Genomic DNA, 21,213 nt, shown 5'->3' on the forward strand with positions numbered 1-21,213 from the left:
CCAGAGCATCACTTATTTAATGTAGTACCATCAGCTCAAACTGTGTTGTTGTTTTTAGTCAGCTTAAAAACTCAGTAATCCTTTTCGGTTTATGGTGATGTAAGATGCTGCGATTCTGATAATGAGTAAAACAAAATGGCATCAGGTTCCTGAACTGTGCTGCCTCTCTTAGTCTTACAGAGCTTACCCTTAAATGTTAGTTATAACTTTAAATAAATAAAGAAGACGCTTCTCAGTGCCACCTTTAAAGCAGACTAGAATTAACATCAGCTAGAAAAATACCTCCTTATGGCACTCTCATTAAAATACCAATCTGCAATAATTTGACTGCAATTACACAAAGGAAAATGTTGTCTTCGTGTTGGTTGCTATGGGCACAACCAAGCATTAGAAAGAGATAAGGTTAGCCAAGGGAAAAAACAATCTCAGCCTGCAGATTCAACAGGTGACTGCACAGACTGGAAGAGGAGAAATGCCAGGGTACACACAGATGCCGAGAAGACAACAAACCACTGGGTACAAGTTTTTTCTTTCTGCCTGATTACATAAAGTGTTGGCCATTCTGAAAAGGTTCAATTAAATAAGAAAAACAGATCCTTGTTTTCGGAGTTGGCACAGTACGGATTGCTTTTGTGTGCCTAAAATTTGCTCGGCTGGAGTGACAGTCTCTCAGAAGTATCCTGCAACCCAAAAGACCAGAAAAACGGTTTAAAAGGCTCTAAAAAGTAGAAGATGCATAAGTTTTTTTTACATTAATTTACACTACTTGACTAAATATTTCTGCTTTAATGATTTGTGATAAAGACAATTAACCAATATAAGGAGGTTTACAGCCAAAGAACAACATACAGTAACATATAGTAAAAGCCTCAGGCTTCAAAGTAAATGCAGTTTTGGTGTAATAATACAACATAAGAGAAGAAAGTGCAATGTTCATCAAAACCACAATGTCTGCCTTCCTGTGTGCGAATTGTAACATGGGTGGATATGATAGCAGCTACACTGCTACTTCAATTTGACGTTTTCAGAGAAAAAAAAATGATCACTTGATAAAATAAACATGTATGCCACCTACAAATTAAAGTATTTTGTTAGGAGATTAATTAGCTGGAGGGGCACGGGTGCACAGGCTCTTGCAGGACCCTAAAGGGGTCCTGGGGTGCTGTTTGTGAGGTGTTTGTATGTTCTCCCTTTGTTCATGTGGGTTCCCTCCAGGTGCTCCAGTTTCCTCCCACAGTCCAAAGACATGCTAGTAGGTCACCAGGCATCTGGGAGCACTGGCTGTGGTGTGTGTGTGTGTGCTCTGTAATGGATGGACTGGGACTGGAGTCCCGCTCAGGGTGTAACCTGCACCCTTTGCATGCTTCCCCATGACCCTGTACTGGATAAAGTGGTTAGAAAGCTGAAGGGTGGATGGATTAATTTAACCGGTCACTGACACACATGCAGGGGGATGATTAAATTGCAGAAATGTACGCAGGAAAGCCTGATATGGTGTATATCAGAATAAAAGCCAACGGGATGATAAAATGCATGACTAAAATGAATTGGTAATCATAGAAACGTAATGTACTAGCAATGACATTTTAACTTAAGAAATTTCATATGACAGTCTAATGTAGAATAATTATCTCACTACAAGCCCAAAGTTAAAGGTTACAGGTAAGATTTTACAAAAACTGACCTTCCACCCATTATCCACCTCTTCATCCTACAGAGTGTCACGGAGAGATCAAGCTCACCTGTGCTAGAAACACTAAATAGCCCATCCAACTTGTATCTGGAAGTCTGGAGGATAACCGACCACGCGGAGAAATCGCTGGCACACAGGCAGAACATGCAAACTCCATACTGAAGGCCCCCTGTCTGGAACCCAGGACCCTAGAGCTGTGAGGCTGCAGTGCCACCCACCATGATAATCTCCCACCCTAAATGCATTTATTTTTTAAACGATTACATATGAAGCAATAATCATCATGGAATTTATAAGGTAATAACAAAACAGAGCTGAAGTGAAAGAAATGATTTTAACACCATTAGAGTTAATATGAAAAGTCATAATGTGCTAACAGGCTATTTATACAACTTCCCCTTTTGCTCATGAATTAGCAATGAAACAGCCACTTACCATGAAGTGTTCCTAAGTTACTAGTTTAAAGGCCCAGTTAAAATATTTTTAAATGTTTTAACAGAATGATTCATTATTTGTATTTTACCCCAATACCAATTCAATAAGGTTATCATATTTTTTAATACGACCACAAATATTTCACAGAGCGACTCCAGTTAAAGGGTAAGTGGACATTTCCCAGGTGTTGTCAATATGGAAGAAGATTCTCCAAGTCCTGTAACTACCGGTGCCCTCTGACGAGCTGCCAGTGAAGAAGGCAGCTGTGTCGGGCACCCGGGCCAACCGAATGGCGTTCAGTCAGCAGCCTCCTTGTTGGCCCTGAAGAAGAGAATACCCACGAGGCTTCACAGCGGGGCAGGCCCGGGCAGGGACGACTCACCATTGTCTTTGATGCTGTTCTCCTCGATGGTCATCTGCTCCGCCAGCTCCGACAGGGACTCGTCGATGGTCTGGCTCCCGCGCAACGTGAGAGAGAGGCGCCGCTTGAACTTCTTCATCTTTTCCATCAGGCGCTGCTCGCGGGGAGAGGGCCTGCAACGAGAACCGGGGAGAGCGTGAGGGCCAGAGAAAGGGCCAGAGGGGCCGAGGCCCCAACACACCCCGACTACCCCTCCTCCACAGCCGACAGGGGTAATGGGACAGAGGGCAGTGCTTTCATTATCTACATAAGCACGGTTCAGGTTCGATTTCTGGCCAAAGCAAAGCTTCATACGGTGGGATTAATGATTGAACAGGCTACTACCGATATTTATAGAACATATACACAGTGTGTGTGCGCATGTTAACGTGGTTTACATCCAAACCTTTACAGGTGTATATCAGCGTCTGCCCAGAAATGCATTTCATATTTTACAGCTGCATTTCCTTCCTTATAAGCGACTTTAAAGTTGTTGCTAAAGTCAGGAATTGTTCAAATTTATTAAAAGAGTCAACTAAAGAGCACAGCAAAAATGCAGAGGTTCATAATCATGAATCTGCGTGCATTTGTTGGAGCATAGTTCTTTTTTGACGGACCCATTCGAGACAAAAAAAAAGAATTGGGCAAGGAAGAACTTACTCTCTATAGAGATATACACATGCATGGTAAAGTTCACTCCCAGTATGGTAAAGTTCACTCCCAGTCAGGAAGCATCAGTGCTCTCCCTTCTCTCATACTGCAGCAATTGTCCCACTCAGCTGCTTGCAGCTGCCATTTTTATTTAATTTTTTAATCACTTGCCTGCCGTGTCTCCCTTTCATCCCCAGTATCTCCGCCCCCATGCTGCCGAGAGATTCTCGCGGATTCTAATTGACGTAGCTCCATTTTCTTGTGGGTACAGTGAGAGACAGAATGAGGACACCACCATCCTGCTGATGAGCTTTAATTGGCAGGACCACCTTGGTCAGGAGCCCCAGACAAACGGAACGGATTGGGCTGAGGGTCGTTTCCTTCAAACCTGGTCCTGAGTGGGCCCTGCTGCAGAGCCGATGGGTGTGCCAGTTCACTGTGACTGAACTGCAAAAGCCGCACAAGGCAGGGACTTACATCCCGCTCAAATGCTTGCAAGTAGGTGAAATGAAGAAGGGAGAGGCTGTCCATCACTAAGAGAGAAATGATTGTACAATGTCTCACTGCGTGAGCTGCAGAGGGACAAGTGGGGGATAATTCTGCACTGAAAAGGACTGTATAAACAAAAGTGAAAGCACAACACTAAGGGGGTAGGTAACAACACCTTATCATAATACACCTGGAAATCATCTCCCGGGTCTCCATCTCTTTGGATAGCCTCTCTCAAACTTTTTTCTTCTTATCCACCCCTTTGTCTCATATTCCTCCCTCTTTTCCCCCACACACCTAAAGAAGTCTCCTATAGCCACACCATTGCACTTGCTCTTCTTGAAACCTTTCAGTGTGTAAGGAACCTCTACTGCTTTCCTCAGAGTATCAGGTAAGGTCTTTATCACTCGTATAGTGTGTGAAGGTTTCATTTCATGCGAAGGACATTACTTTTGTCACGTTGGGCTATTTCAGGAAAGAAGCTCGTGGAAAATAACAAGACGTGTTCCTGCTGATTCCCATAACTGTCCAGGAAAGCAGGCTGTGATTAAACAATCCTCTTTCACGACACCCCTGGCAGCCCCATTGTTTACAACAAACCATCTTTATTTTACTGTACGAGACATCGCGTTTTTAAAACACGTTTGCCACCCAAACATTGGCTTTGACGAGTGAGAGCTGCAAGACCATGCGAAGGCAAAAATCGCGACAGCGAAACAGGATTAATGACCCTCAGTTCCAGGAACGGGCTGCGTGTGTAGTCACTTTCCAGTTACAATCAGCAAAGCCTGAAGATTTGGGCAGAGATACCCAAGTGCCCCACTACAATGGTTCACACTTTAAAAAAAAAAGTTTACACCAGGCAGCAACAGGAAACACCTTGAGAGAGCGCTGTCCTGGACAAACCCCCAAAGCAGCGCGCAATTTCCCAGCTCATTGTGTGCGGCCGCCGCCTGACTCGCCGCGACAGGAACGGAACAGCCCAGCGCTGGGCTCTCCTGCGTCACAAGGCAGGACAAACCTCCGCTGGGGCCGGCAGATAACATTCAACACCCCGCTCACATGGCACGACAGCACACCGACACCCCCACAACCCCCACCCCTACAACGCAGCCAGGCACTGCCATGACAAGGAGACAAAGCTCCAGTGTCAAGTGCCCCGCACGCAAATCGTATTACGTTAAAATAAACAGACGAAAAGAAAACCTTCCAGTGCAAGAGCTGCACCGCTTCAGCAGCACGAGAAAATTGCTAAAGAAAAAAACCCAAACAAACAGTTGTTTGCTTTTTCCAGCGGTCCGGCTGATCTCGCCAGGAGTGACCTTTTTGAATACAATTACCGGTGTGAGGGTTTAACTGCACAAAGGAGGAAGAGGGCAAAACTTCTGAGAGTATTGAACTGGCTCGCCTGCGGAAGCTGCAGGAATGCAAGCGATTCCTTAGCTCCCGAGGCAAGCAGCGTGACAGAAACACGTTACCAGTGTCATACTGTCATACATGAGGAGACGTCAGTGCTTCCCATCAGGGGTCTGTATTCCGGTCAGCAGTAGATTTTGGTTTTCAAGCGCACATACACATCAGTAAAGGTGAACTGACGCGCCAGACCTCAATTTTACTTTTAAAGAGCTAAACCCTATTCTTTGATGGCTAAGCATGGCCTTAATAAGAGCGCCGACTTGGGTGGTAGCCACTCATTTCCATTTCACTTTCTGAACTGTGTTGGTGCTGGCTGTCTGGAGGTTTTAATTAGCTCCATGGCAACCAAGGGCACCATCTGCTGAAGATGCAGGCCGATGCCTGTGAGCTGCTGGAGAAGCAGGTCTGAGGAACAACCTCAGGGGAGGGAGGCCTGGAAAGATCTGAAGTCAGCCCCGCCTACCGCAACCATAATCACTGCAGCGGCCATAATGATCTTTTTCATCCAGGCTTCCTAACTTGTACAACTAGCTGCATCATCCCATCCAGAAGGTAAACCAGCAACTGGCTCTCGGGAGTTAATTGGGGCAGATAAGCACATAGGAATAGACAGAACTGCTGAAAATGTCGGGTCCAGCAATGGCATTTGGTTGTTTTTAGGATGTTATAGGTTTTTAATGAGAATTGTGAAAAAGTGGAAACAACAGTGTACTTGGTCATAAACCCTGATAAGGATGAATTACGTTTAGGTTACAGTCTTTGCTCTTAGCCGTGTTGGTCTCCCAGTAGTCTTTAAAATAGAATTTAGAAAATGGTCTGCAAACTTTTGCCCTCATAAAAAAACAACTTAAAATGAAAAATGTTTGATAAATTCTTTTGACATTTTCCACGTGACATCAAACATCATAATTAAATTGCCCTTTTCAAATGATGGGAAAACATTTGCCAATTTGCACAGCATACAGCTACGAAAAACATTCGGCTTTCTAAACACTTCAAAATCAATTTTTTTAGCAACCTCCTCTAAGCACCCCCTCCAACAGTAGGTCTTGGCCTCATTTCTGTCACTTTTGTGTTATGGATTGATCAAATATTCATTCCCCTATTCCCAGCAGGACCTAGAAAAGATGTCTGGCAATGATCTAATGATTTTAACTAGCTCACAGACTCACAGAAAGCACAGCAAAAACAAAATTCCTCCCTGACAATCACCAAAACTACAACAGCAGCTAACAGTTCAGGTCGTGTCACTATGACTTTAACGATGGACCGCACCTTGACCCGAAAAAAAAAAAGATTAAGATTTACATATAAATGTTTAAAAAAATACAATTACATTGTGCATATTAATGAATCTTTTAATCTGCTATTCTAAACAGTAAACATCACTAACACCTCCCAAAACCTGGTAAACCTAGTGGAATAATTTAACATTGTGTAGCAACTGTCACCTATAGATTTAAAATGATGTTCCTAGCTGCTACATGAGCTGGATTGGATCATTAAAATCCTCAGTTACTTCGGTTGGCTGTCGTATGAGTCAATGATTGGCTTTATTATAATATGGAACCGTCAGCTATTTATCACGGCGGTCACATTCCTTATAATGGCGTGGTCCAAACTCACCTGGGCACAGCCACAGAGGACCTGAGGAGTGAGCTACAGCACACAGATCTACAGAGGACTTCAAGTAAAGCAGCCTTGAAGTTCTTAGTTGTTTAAAAAGTACTCATAGTACACTTATACAACTAAGCTTGAATGTCTACTCCTGATCCAAATTTTGTTGTTTGGGTATGTAATTCTTGCAAGAGCTTCTTAATATTGCTGAAAGAAAGAGGCTGTGCACTTAAAGAGTAACAGTTTTACAGGACTAAGGAAATGGACAGAAGCTAACCATGAATTTTACAGTATTTTCAAACTTTCCCTCCTTGGAATATTTTATTCTCTTTTGTGTACGTTTTTGGAAATCAGTGTTTGCGTCTTCCCCACTACCACGAGGGAAGTGAGTCATCCACCTGCCTGAACTGGGGACAGATTGTCTGCATTTATGTTTTGAGGGAGAAAACACATTTTCAAAACCGAAAGGTCATTGTTCTTCAAATGCCTCTTTTCATGGTAAATGTAATTGAATCCTTCCATAAATACTTGAGCTCTAAAAACTTCTGAGCACTCCAGCCCTTCCAGTTGCTCCTTATTTTTCTTATGGAGCGAACATAAGACATGCAAACTCCACACAGAAGGTGCCAATCCCAAGAGCTGTGGGACAGAAGCACTAAGCACCATGCCACCCAGATATCCTACAGCAAACATCAATTACTGAGCATAATCAAAACACTTATTGCCCAAGATCCCAAAACCTTTTGAGTAACCACTAATGAGGCTATTGTAAAGAATTCCCAAACTTGTTCAAATGTAGCCGGCTAAGTCCTCAAACCCAAAAGTCAGCCCACGCACTGATGTGCAGAGACTCTGGAAATCACAGCAAGTCCCGACACCCAGGGGTGCCTCTACGTTAGGGCTGAATCTCGTTGGAAAGATAAGTAGTAGAAAAGGTCTCTCCCTGCCTGACTGGCCTTCAACTTAGCAGCTGAGAGAGATGCAGAGGAGCACCGTTTGCCATGCCACTCTATCGCGAAGATACATCCTTTTAAAATTGAAAACCAGGTGGCACAGTTGCAGTACTGGAGCTCCGGGTTGAATTCCAGGGCCCGGGGAGCTGTCTGTGTGGAGCTTGTATGTTCCCCCCATTATCCCACTGGTTTCCTCCAGGAGCTCCAGTTTCCTCCCACAGTCCAACGACATACTGGTAGTTTAAGGCTTCTGGGAAAATCGGGATCCGGTGCGAGAGTGTGTGCCTGTGTGTGCCCCGCGATGGACCGGCATCCCATCCAGAGTGTACCCCACCTTACGCGTTGTCGGGCTAAAGCGGTTTAAAAAAATTGATAGGTGGATAAATTTAAAGCCTTAGAGTTTACAATAACACCCAACAAACAGTCCTCACTGCTGATCTCAGTGAGGTGAACACGCCGGTATTAAGAATCTTCACCAATCTCATCCGTGCAGTTCCACCTGCCAGATCTGCCTGCTCTACTGGACTAATCAGAGCCATGTGATGTAGTGCAGGGCAAGACTGAGCTTTGATGTTGCCATGAGCACTAGGGAGCAGGCATGCTGGGCGCCTTGCCGAAAAGAGCCCTGCAGCCCCACACACTGGCTGCTTTTATCATTAAAAGCAAATGATAGGGTTCTGCCATGCATTTCCCTACCAGCACTTCCTACTTATAAGTAAATGTCACCTGTGCTTTTAGACCAGCTCAGCTCCTATTCTTATGTCGTACGTGACTCGAGGAACACTGAAACTAAGAGGTGTGCTGCGCACGCAGGTCTGGATTTGGCACTTTACCTCGATTGAATGCAAAACAGATTGTGCATTCCTAAAGCGTTTTCAGAGAAGCTGCGCCCTGCTGTTGTGGTTCTCTTACAGCACAAAAGCCTGCACACATGCAGAGCCTTGTCATTGTAAAACGAGTGGGCCAGGCACACAGATGATACAGCTGGGAGAGAATGCCAAAGCACAAAACGGAGCACACAAAAGCACATCTGAGTCCATTAGTTCAAAGGCTGTTTTGTTGTATAACTGTTTCTATTAAACACTCCAAGAAAACAAAAGAGAAGACTGCAGTCGGTTGGCACAGTGGTTAGCATTGCTGCCTTGCAGTGCTGGGGCCCAGGGCTCAATAAGAGACCTGTGGTGCTGTCTGCATGGAGTTTGTATGCTCTCTCCCCCTTCCTAGTGGAATTCCTCTTGGTGCTCTGGTGTCCTCCCACAGTCCGAAAAAACATACTAGTAGGTCAATTGGCTTCCGGGAAAACTTGCCTTATTGTGAGCATGTCCACTGCTTGCCAGGAGAGGCACCAGTACCCCAGCATCCTGGATGAAATGGTTAGAAAATGGGTAAATGGATGTTTCTTCAGTCTTTCTTCTGGAAGTTTAGGAGACGTTATTTAGAATAAGAGGTTTCTCTTTGCTTCCAGGCTACATTTTCATCAAAAATATCCCAACACTGTCTTTTTAAAATTAGGTTGCACACCTGAGCCTTTTAGTCTCGTGGTTAGAACAGTGAACCACAGACTTAAAATAAGTCTGAAAATGCATTAATTCGAAAGAAAATTTCACAGCATTTCACACTCTGCTCCTGTTCTGCAGCGAAATACTGTGAAGTTGTAATAGATAGGTTGCAGGTCTCCTGGTAATTACAGTGCCATTTCTGTTTTTTTCCCTCAAAAGCACTCTTCAAACACACTACAATCATTAAGAGGAAGCCTTTTGATCTCTTGAGCCTATTTCCAGCTTGAAGATCAGAGCAACGATTCTGATGCAGAATCTGAAATCCTGTGCGACAGCAACAGAAATAATTTCCACACTGACAGCAGTGGTGTTGTTACTGTAATACATTGCATTCCTTCATATTGCACATGGCCTGTGGGGTACCGAGGGCTCTGTGTTTGCTTCTCTTATACGGGCTCTTCTGTCACATGTGAGTTCCTCTCCTCAAAAGGTGAACCACTGCAGTAAAAGTGACTGTGGCAAAAGAGCCGACATCTTACTAAGGACAGTTTACCTCACTTAAAAGGGCTTAAAATGTGTTTTAAACAGCTTTCTGTTTTGCCTGAGGGAGGCCTCTGTAAATCCTGCTCTGGAAGTGCCTACACAGTTGACTGTCCTAGTTATTCAATGAAAGTATGTCACCAAATTCACACGTTCTTCACATCACCATCACCGATATAGGGAGAAACCGCAAACTTAATTAGAAACTTGAAACGACCTAAAACTATTAAAAGGAAGTTGGATGAAACCAAGGCAGTGCATATGGGCTTATTTCAAACATCTAAACGCAGAATATACTGTACTCACTTCTTTGAGTAATATGAAAACTGTCACCCTGGTTATCAGATCTGAACTGATAAAGAATCTCCTTAATAGGAAAACACCTGCACTTTGTCAGAGATAAAGGTTTTAAAGGGAGATTCCCTGGAAAAAGTCAACTCCAGTCAGCTGATTAAATGAACAAACCGTCTTTCTTACCTCTATAAATAGTCTTTGTCACTGAGGTCAGAGATGTATAAAGCCTGCCTTTATGTATTCAGTAGATTACAGCATGTCAACAACAAAACAGGAAGTTGTCAGTAGTTTCTTCTTTAAAAGTAGCCACATGTAGGGGGATGGGACTACACAATCATTATAAACAGTGTCCAGACTACTATATAGTAAAGACTAAAGAGATACAAGGGAAATCTACTTTCTAAGATTGTTTAACATGATTTCTTAGATTGTGTAACATGTTTAACTGATACATACAGTAAATGTATATTTTTAAAATGGACTCCGAAACCTATACTTCAGATTTGTCCGTTTACACTGAACATGGCTTCTTTTAAAGTAAACTTAAAAACATAAGAATTAGAAGATCATCCAAGTCACCTAAGGTTAAAAAAAACAGTGCTTTTTTTAAATACTCTCTTGTGACTGTAGGCTATATCCGTACATCTTATGTTAGCATTCAACTATTTTTATGAGACTCCTCCCAGCTCAGTTTATAGATTCCAAAAAATAACAGGAGGAACTTCTTTACCCAAAGCATTGCGGACGTTTGGAATAAGCTACCCACCTACTGTATGATGTTGAAGCCAGTACCCTACTGTTATCTATTACTATTACTGCCAAACAGGCTAGATAGGCTGAATGGCCTTGTCTGTTTTGCAACTGTCCTTATTGAAGTGTTAAGAATTAACAACCTGAGGGGGAAACAAAATGTCTGAAAAAAGCCACCAAGACCATCTGGCTGCAAGTAACTACGGCCCCACAAGCCCTCTTCCTTTCTGCCTCGCTGGCAGAGCACCAAACAAGACGTGGCTCTAGGATGGTAAAGAGACCAGAAGCAGGTGCGAGCACCCTCAGGGTCACTGGGGTAATGCCTTACTGCACATCACGGCTGAATCACAATGTCCCCCCACCTGCAAAAAAGCCTGAAAGCGGTGCACATTTTGATTTTTCTTCCAAAACCCTGAGGTGAGAAATGACACTGCGCATTCTTTTTCTACAAATCGAAAAGTTTAAAGCCGCCTGGCAATGTGACCGTAGTTCAAGACTAGGGGAATCGGAGCCGACCTTCAGATGAGATGGGGCAGCAGTGCCACCTACCAAAAACAACCGCAGTAGTGGCCACTCTTCAGCACCGGAAAGGAAGCAGGGCAACAGCTGAAAGGGCCTTCCTTTTGACTGATCACACAAATCACAAGAAACCGCCGCCCGGCGACTGTGAGGCCACGCAGCTCGTTCCGACTGAAAGGCCCACTCCACCACAGGGCACGGCTGGACCCCGTGCCTTTAGGAGCAGGAGATGCTCTTTTCAGCTTGGCTACAGCTGCAGCTTGCCGAGAGCATGGCTGCTTATCTATCTGAAACTCTGACAGCTGGGCTTCGCAACACGCTGCTGCTGGCGAGAGAGAACCGGGAACGTATGTGGACGAGAGTTTCAAGTAATGACTTCATTTCCCCCCCCCACAACATGAAAGTATGCTTTTTTCACCTTTTGGAGTGACAAGACATCAGGCCCCAAGCTGAAGCTCTGCTCTAGCATCAGCCTGAAATCCAACTTCATTTTCATTCACAGGGTTCACCAGTGACAACCTTACCGGTTTTTTGTCCACTCATTTAATTATCAGCTATAACTACACTGAAAACACAGTGATCTAATGAATTAATTAAAAAAGTTAATAAACAGGGGGCAGCAGGCATGGGTTAGAATTCCAACACCTGTTAAGCACTGGGACTTGAACTGCCTGTTGAGCAAGACACCCGAGTCCAGCTAGCTAAATATACAGTATGCTTTTATAATCTAAATGTCCTAGAGCTCTAAACAGCACGATTCTAATTACTAGATACAATCTTCTTCAGTTGTGACAGCACACAATTTCAGAAAGTTAACATTTGCGGTCTCTTTCCTACATGGTTAGCATTGCTGTGTCACGCAAAGTAAAAAAATAAGTACATTTCCATTACTACAGGCATCACCATGACAACATGAGTTAAGGGTGGTCTCAAAGGCCAGAAGTGGTAGCCTCATCCAAAGCCCATCGATATGGATTACTCTACAGCTACAGGCACCTTGAATCAGGCACTACTGTTAAAAACAAAAATCGAACATCCTCTCTTTTGTTGTTTTGGACACGACGGGTATAAAATAAAGTTGAAGCTCAGTCAACGGCACAAATTTAGCGGTAGAATTATTTAAAAGGTTCTTCCCCGGCACCACAGAAGCAGATGAATTGGAACAGAAGCACAGCCCCGCTCGATAATGAAAGAGCGAAGTAAGGAAGAGAATGTCCTTCCCAGCTCGCTTGCTAGAAGCCTGGCTTTATCGGGGCCTGCTCCTGGGCAGCAGACAAACCGCAGTCAAGACCCTCAGGCCATCTCTCAGGGGAGGGCAGACATCTGCACTTACTGCTCTTTCGTGGGTCGCCAGGCTTCATCGGTGGCGCATTTTTTTTTTTGTTCGAGATTTGAAAGAAATACGTCAACATTCAAGTTCTTTCAAGGCTGTTCTTTAACAACACCTCTTTTCTTTTTTGTGAGGTAAAAGCAACCACACCTCATGAATCACTGTGGGGTACTGTTCAAAGCGGAAGGGGAGGTCTGGTAGTAACCTTGGACTCATTTCAAATGGCGCTGTCACTGCCTTCTCTTCCTAAGCCAACAACATCCATTTTCATATTTCTACATACATGCACCTACTGTATCCTCACATTACAAGACATTCCTGCGAGACTGAACACCATCACGACCGCACAGCTTTAATTAAAAACCAGAAGAAAGCTGAAACTGCATCTAAAGGTGAACTTCAATGTATCAGCAACATCAATAGGGTTTGGACCAAAAACAGACAACAGAGTGCTGGTGAGCCAGGATCAAAAGTATAAATTCACAAAGACAACCATTTGCATTTCACAGGTACAATGTTTTAAGAACCAAAACAAGCCATGGCACTAGGGCCCGGGCTGTACAAAACCAGCCCTCCAGCTCTGAATTGTACTCTGCACTTCGCTTGCAATTATCAGATCAGAGTGGTCAGAAAATTATCAGCCATTTCTGACTGGGCTGAACATTTTGTCTATTTTAAAAGTCATTTTGTTTTTTGGCTGCTCTTTCAGCTGGAGTCATGAGAAACCTGGTCAGATTTCCTTCACCCGTCAAACACTCGACCAGCTGACATCATCTCCAGGAGCACGCTCCCATCACTCCACTTGGCTCACAAGGGGAGAATACATGCCTGGATGTAGTACAGTAAAACAATGTCCAAATGGTGCTAGTGTAAAGAATACACACTGAATGCATGTGTGTGAAGCAGAACAATAGCTTTGTGTTTGTCTGAGGAGCATGAAATTCCCACATTTACTCTACAGGGAGTCATTCTAAGCTTTCTGTCCAATTCAGCAGTTTTTGCCAAAGCAGAAAACAAGCAGCATCACCTCCCACATTTAAATAAGAGCATTTACTCCTGTGAAAATCAGCATTAGAGCTGCTTGCATGTTCATAAGGACCCAGTATTTCTAGGGTTTTCGTTACAACGCAGAATTGATATTGACAGGGTTCATTTACCTTGAACCCTGCCTCTGAGTGAACAGTCCAGGGGACTCGTCTCACTGGCAGTAGTGAAACTTGGACAAAGGGGGGTCACAACTGGAAACATAAGAGGAACTCATTCAGGGCACAGAACATGAAACACGTCTTTACCCAAAGAGTAGAGGGTGTATGGAACAGGTTTCTCACTCTAGTGGTTAAGGCCCAAACTTTAGGCACCTTTCAGAAACAAAAGTTTAGAATCATTCAGTTACTGACCTACTAAAAGAAGCAAGAAGGGCAGAATGGTACCTTTGTGTTGGCAGCCTTCATTACGTGCTTGTGTAAATGCAGAACACCAGCACCCTGTATTCTGTGGCACCACTGCACATCTTGCTCATCTGACACAGGGCATCGGGAGGGAGGAGAGAATACCAAACTGCACAGTCTGTCAAAACATGATTTAGCAACTGGAGATGACCAGCGCGCAAGCATTTCACAAGCGGTTCCATGCTCGATGTCGAAGGCCGCGATAAGAATCGCGTGGGATTCGAACGGTTAAGGGGTTTTCTTGCACTGCCTGCAGTAAGAAGGAGCGTAACAGACAAGGTGATACTCTGCTATTCTGGGATTTCATTACATAATGCAGCTCAGTTGCCAGGGCCTCTCTTCCCCACACAGGCGCTGACAAACAAGTTTTCCTTCCCTGTGGACGGGATTTTTTAAAGGTACCGCGTGAAATCCTGTAGAAAAGAGCAAGTGTCTCCGCTATCATCAGCCTGGCAACCCATGTTCAAAATAAAAAAAAAAGACTGTGAGAAGTAGCCATTTTACAGACACACACTACACTCAAGTGATGGACAAGAACTAATTTGTAATTGGAATATAAATGGGGTTACGCACCATATAAAATGGGACCCCCTTTTTCGTATGTTAACGTGAATTTTATAAAGCACAGAAGAGAGTGCCATCTAGAATATAGCGTGACATCTTTGCGACTTCTCGTCTTAAAGAAAGCTCCATTGTATTGGGGTTTAAAATACGGGCGCTCTGATTTAGAGAAAGCTGGTCAATCCAATATTCTTGAAGTGCTAGAATAGAAAGTGACACCTAGAATGAGGGGGATGAAATAAGATACTGCAGAAACAGCCAGGTTTGCTTTTTTTTTCCCAATCGTCTCTTTTCAAACAATTTTTCATGCCAGGTGCTCTTTAGCACGTAACATGGTAAATCACAGGACTCACATTTTCATGGGTTTTCTAACCCGAAGAGCTTCTTTTCATCACACTCTACAGATAAAAGACATTGCACGGGTTGCAACGACCTCAGGGCATACAGCAAAGTGATATCGCTTCGTTACTATGAGAACAACCCCTCGTGGAACTGCCCCACCGAGTCTTTTGCATGACAAGTAACCAGTCCACAGCCTTTCCCAGTTGGGCAATCTGGATCGTCGGTTCTGAAGAGCAGCCAATTAAGAGATCCACACTGGGGCAATACAGCATACGGAACAAAGTTATTCTACGGTTCCTTCAAATGATGCAAATCGATTAAACATTTTAAAAAGAAAGTATTGCAGAACTCTCCAAAACTACCCTTCGAGGGGGAGCAGAATCTCAAAACAATGACATATACAGGTTCTGGTCAAAGTCCAGTTCAACGACTTCCAAAAGACAAACTTCCTTTCTTTGTGCAGAATATCACATTTATACCGGTTGTCCTAAAAAAAAAACTTTGACAGTAGGTTTCAGAGCTAGCTCCTGATCTAATTCAGCTTGGTGAGAACAAATATAAATGATCACAAGTAAGAATGAATGGAGAAAGAGAGAGATACCTCACCAAGTTTCTGTTAGTGCCGATTTTGCCATGGAGCTGGCATGGCATTTGCTCCAACCTTTATTTTAATCACTCTAGCTACACCTGTCTGAAAACAGAAAGAGCGTCTGTCTGCGATGTACATAGAGGCCATTCTGAAGTGAAGAGAGCAAAGTCAGCGCGGGAGAAGGGCAAGGGCCAATGAAAACAGTGCTCAAGCTGACAGCCAATGAACATGTGGGATGTAAGTTCACTGTATAGGCCTTTTGTAACCGCTCTCCTGCTTTTCCGTGTGCGGGGCTCCAATGATCTCATTATCTCCTATTTTGCTTATTAATATTCCTGTGAGGCACAGCCTGGCCCGTGCTGGCAGATGTAGCTACTGGCAGACAGACGGTGCTTAATCTACTCAACCATCTCTGTGCTTCTGTGTAGGAATTTTCCTTTTTGTACCTAAAACATCATTTCAAACTAAAACTCACGGCTGTATAAAAACAGATTTTAAAAAATTAGACAGTGTCAGCAATACTATTATTACCTTGCAGGAAAGAAAACCTGCATCCTATTGAACCATAATTGCCTCTATTAGTGCTGAATTCACACAGTGCTTTGCAGTCTGGAATGTATCCCCCCCCCTGCTGAGCAAGGGACAACTGTACCAGAAGAAACCGCAGTGCTGTGGAGCTGAAGGTTGCACACCAAGATGGCCGAAGGACACTAGGAAGGTTTCAGTGACAGGAGGTAGGGACTGCCAAAGGGCTACGGTCATGTGAGCTCACACCACATCCTTCTGTAGAGGAACCCAACACCTGTGTGCTCCAGACAATGGAGGTCAGCTAGCCGAGAGCGCCTGCGTTATTCACGTTCAGTGTAACGGTATGACCCCAGCTCAGCTCCTTCAAGGCAAGGCAACTACACTGCAGAGTATGTAAAAAAAAACCCACCCATTTATTGTTGGCAAAGATGCGTGGTCATTAAAACCAAAGCACTCAGTCTGTAAGCAAACCAGGGATGCGTTTCTAACGCACTTCTCCACTGATGGATTTTCAAAGAGCGCGGCAAACCGAAGAACCTGTGCTGGGAAAACAATCTCGTGGCCTACAGTGCTTGCCGGCGTCGGCAAACATTTTCTCACACAGCCACCTGATCCTGCCAGACCCGCTCGTGACTGCTGGCGAGACGAGGAAGCCCAGGTACTGCTGTCACACCTGACCTGCATAGGAGAGCAGGAATGTGATGGGACGTGCCCCCTAGGTCACACACTTAACCCGAGGATGAAAAGGGATATAAAATCGGCGTATCTGCTTCACAAACGCAATGCTCTAGAGCTGAAGTATCTGGTGACAAGTGCTTCAGAAATACTGTACCGTATAAATTCAAACAATGTTCAGAAATGTTAGGGTGAGGCTATTAACCTTGCTCAAGCATTGCTTAGTAAGCACACATTAGACATTTAAAGACTGACAATGACCTCCTCTTGTTTGCTTAACTACTCAGCATCAGTCTGACCTGCAAAAGAAACAAATTACCATCTCAACTTCAAAAGGCATCCACAGGGTTACATCATCCGCATTCAGACGGAAAGAACAAAAAGATGCCTAGTGGCCAAGCATACATCTCAGAAGAGACAGTATGACGACATGTAACACCGCAGTTTAATTTTCTGAAACAACGCAAGAGTTCAAACGTGTAAAAAAAAAAAAAAAGATGGTGACCGATGTCCAAGACGCAAAGGATTCCCGTGACCCTCTGGCAGTTCCCCACGGTGAGACCCCTCGGATGGTAACTGAATCTGGTAAGTGACCACATTAATAACTGCGAAGGAGTGAGGTTCAGTGCCACGTGACAATGAACGAAGCTGACTCACCAGTCACAGAGTTATTTGCCCCACAGCTGCAGACAGGCTGTGCTATTATGTTACATATCCAAGTCTTTTTATTTAATTATATTACTGGATGAATGACTGGCGCTATGTGCTGTGGCAGGCGCAGCCTCCAGCATGTTACACAACAGAATGACAGAAAGCTCTCGGCACACACACTCGGTTCAAGAGTGCCGCTGCATTCGCAACCCCTACACAGCAAAGTCCCAAGGAAACTCCCTTTCCCTGGGTGAAAACAGCACCGAGGCTGACTCATTTGAGGCCAACTGATAAAACAAAGATCCAAAAAAGTATCAAATATTCATCTTATCACAGATTCAAACGCATCACAGGTTGTTGTGCGACAAAACCAATGTGGCCTTTTGTCATCACAAGCAACCCGAGTGGCACCTTCCTTTGTACAGGTTTGTGTGTTCACAGCCATGGACACAAAAAGATGTCCCCATCTGACTGAAGCTCCGTTAGTAAGTAAGCAAATATTGCAATTGTGGTTAGGTCTAGAAACACACATAGAACTATTTCCCTGGAACCCACTGCATGTCATTTTCTGCTTCAAAGAGATATTACTGGTGTGTATATTTACGTTTCTTAATGTTATGATCAGTTGCTCTAATATTAAGATGTTAAAGAGCTGAAACGGTTTGATCAGCTGTTTTTTCAGCAGCCACATCCCAAGCATATTCGGTACAGTACAAATGCATGAGTGACGGGACTTTGCAACACACATACACACTAACTATTCTGTTGGTCTGGCGTCCAGTGGTGGACCATAGTGAGAGCATATTTAATCAACGAAATGCACTGCAAAACTGATATTACTGGACATGTGCTAGCTTGCCATTTGGCGGCACAGATCAGTATCCTCTTACAGCTCTAGATCCATGATGCAGTCATCTCTTCTCAGGACAGCTATTTAATCCCAGTACATCCTGTTTCTCCGCAATGTCAACCTGACATAAGGACACCATGACACAGAGCCGCTCCTGCTCAAATAACCACTGACCATGGAGTGCTCAAAGGCACAGCAGCGATGGTTATAATACCTACTGAACTACACAGCACTCTTTAAATGGCCAGAATTCGATTAAATGCACAGCAAAATATCAGGCCGGCAGTACTGTGAAGGTTAGTGCTGTAATCTCCTGACTAGAGATTCGTGGGTGCTGTTGTACCCCTGAGCAAGGCACTTCACTCAGATTGCTTTAGCAATGTCCTGCTGTCTAAATGACTACTCTCCAAGTTTTAAAAGCAAAGAAATTGTGCTCAGAATCTGAAAGACAAAAAACAAAACACTAACAGTAATTTGCAGCTCTCACCTCCAGGATGGGAGCTGAGAATAGAGCTGGGATTATTCTGCCGCTAAGGAAATGCAATGACGTTTTCTGCAGGAGCAAGACAGCCAGCACACAGTGTTCAGTCAGGGAAGAGGCCATGTAATAACACAAACCACTGCAGCTTAATGATGTTTAATAAAACATTTTCACATGTGTGACTGTCATATTCAACAGCATAGCAGGTGTGCATATTTACTATTGGATGTGCTAAGAATGGTTTTAAAAAATCAATACTACCTCATTCAAATTAAAAGGATGGCATTTTGAAGTACAGAAAAGACATTTGGATCACATATTTCAACCAATTCCATTTACAAAAACTTTGAGAAAATAAAAGCACAAATTTACTTACGCAAAACAAATTCGTACTCGAATCTTAACTCCTTCCCCTTTTCACCAGCTTCCTTATAATTAACTCACAGATAATGTAAAAAAATACATAACACACTGGACTGTTGGTCTTTTTAATACTGTGTGATTTGTTTTATGCTACATGTACGAGTGATGTGTTTTTAATCCAACTTGATGGATGTGCTTTTGATGTAGAGCAACACAAATGAAGTTCTTTGTGGGGGAAAATAAAGTTCTTCTAAGTCTGAATCTAACCAAGAACCTGTATGTTTACAAAGACATGAAGGAAACAAATGAGAAGAGGTTGTTTGGCCAATCTAGCCTGTTTGGTTGCCAAAAAATGCAACTAAAAACTTGTTGTTCTGAGGTTTTCATTCACCTGTTGTTTGAAGAAAGAAGCAATGGCATCGGCTTCAATAACACGGCTGGGTAGCTTGTTCCTTATTTCCCCAAAACGTTTGATCACCACAGTGCATCCTGTTCAGTAACATGCGTTTCCCCATCGTTTCTGCTTCATGTTTCACTGTTGACACAGAACAAATCCCCCTGAGCTGATTTAAAAGGATTTTTAAGACTTGAATAAAGTCCCCTTGTTCAAGACTAAAAACATTCAGCTCTTTGTAGGACATTTCTTCCAACCAGGTACTGTATACGACCACTCCTCTCTACTCTTCTTCCAGAACAGCAATACATTTTTTGTAATGTGGTGGCCAAAGCTGTACACAATATTTTAAAAGAGGAATTTCAAGTGCTTGTTATTAATCATAAAATGTTATAGCCTTATAGTTCCCTACCTTGTTTAAAAGAACAATTGTTGCACAATTTCCTAATCTGTAGAAGGGGCGTCTACATACAGTAAGCACCGAACATTCATAAGCATCTTCTTCAAGCTCCGCATTTCTCTTCTTATTTACAGTTTGTTTTTAACTTAGCTGCGTGTTATACCTCACCATCATCTACAGTTTCTAGACACAGATGTCAACTCATCTGGTATGGTCGGCTAGGTTTGATTTATTTCTACTTCAAGCAGACCATACATACCATAAATCATCAACATAATAGGCACATCCATTACTTGCAGTGCTGTGCATTTTTACATTTATTTATTCGATTACAAAATACTATTTATTGTATCACTAGACGCTTTAGCAAAGTGCACTCATTATTCTCCATGTATGAGATGTTTTAGAGTATTATTAACCAGATTATCTAATTATTTAAAATATCAAGTTTGTGATTATTGTAGCCTACTTAAATCATTTGTGTTGCAAAGTATATGTTGTTGGAACATCTCCTTCACTGACTGGTGAACATAAATGAACACTGTATACACCCACACCCTCCTATACAAACACTTGATTAACTGCACATGAACCTGCCCCACAAGAAAGCGGGGATTATGGTGCTTGTTCTTCCACGACAACAAAGTCACTTCCTTTGTGATCTCACTTACGTAGTGATTTTACAGTTGAACATGAACGTCATGTCAGCAAAGCATGGGGCTAGCGCTTCATGCGTTACGAAAGCAAAGAAATGGAGGGAAAGCATTCTCCTTGGCTGCAAAACACAGCGACAGAAAGAAAGATGTGAAAAAGACGAGTGCTTGAAGGATACTTGCGTGACTTTGAACTACAGCTAAGCTTTGCGCTAGTTCACCATTTTTACACATTTGCCTTGTTAAGTACTGCAATTTTATTAGTATTCGAAAGGTTTAAATTCCTTAACACTGTAACAAAAAGAACAGAAGTAGTTCAATAAAAAAAAAATCTATCATTCAAGCCCATCTCCAGCTGTGCAGTGAAAGGTTTACAGCAAGGCTCGAGAATTTCACAGTGATAAACAACTGAAGTGGCAGGACAGACATGGGGGGTGACCTATGAAGGCCTAGTCAAACGAACCTCAGCTGGCCTTCACTGCCATTTGGCCACTGAACTCCCAACAGGATCCAGTGTTATGACAACTCCTGCCAGGGACTGCGATTAATTTCCGCTTGGAATTTGGAAGAGTTCACTACATGTTCACCTCAGGCTGGACTCCAGCCCAGGCCACGCTAGAGGGAAGAGTGGCACATTCGTCATCATGAGTCAAAAGCTCCCACACTGGACTGGACTTGTCACACAGAATGAT

General features: G+C 43.4%; 1 protein-coding gene across 1 annotated transcript in view; it reads right to left on the reverse strand.

Moving 5' to 3' along the window:
- cdk17 (cyclin dependent kinase 17) overlaps window positions 1–21,213 on the reverse strand; it is an 87,924-nt gene that overhangs the window by 38,906 nt on the left and 27,805 nt on the right. The window contains exon 2 of the mRNA XM_088924210.1: window positions 2,511–2,662. Coding sequence (XP_088780336.1) covers window positions 2,511–2,637 — 127 coding nt within the window. The 5' untranslated portion in view covers window positions 2,638–2,662. The remainder of the gene's footprint in view (window positions 1–2,510; window positions 2,663–21,213) is intronic.

This window comes from Atractosteus spatula, chromosome 8 (genome assembly GCF_055471065.1).
Source record: "Atractosteus spatula isolate fAtrSpa1 chromosome 8, fAtrSpa1.hap1, whole genome shotgun sequence".
NCBI lineage: Eukaryota > Metazoa > Chordata > Actinopteri > Semionotiformes > Lepisosteidae > Atractosteus > Atractosteus spatula.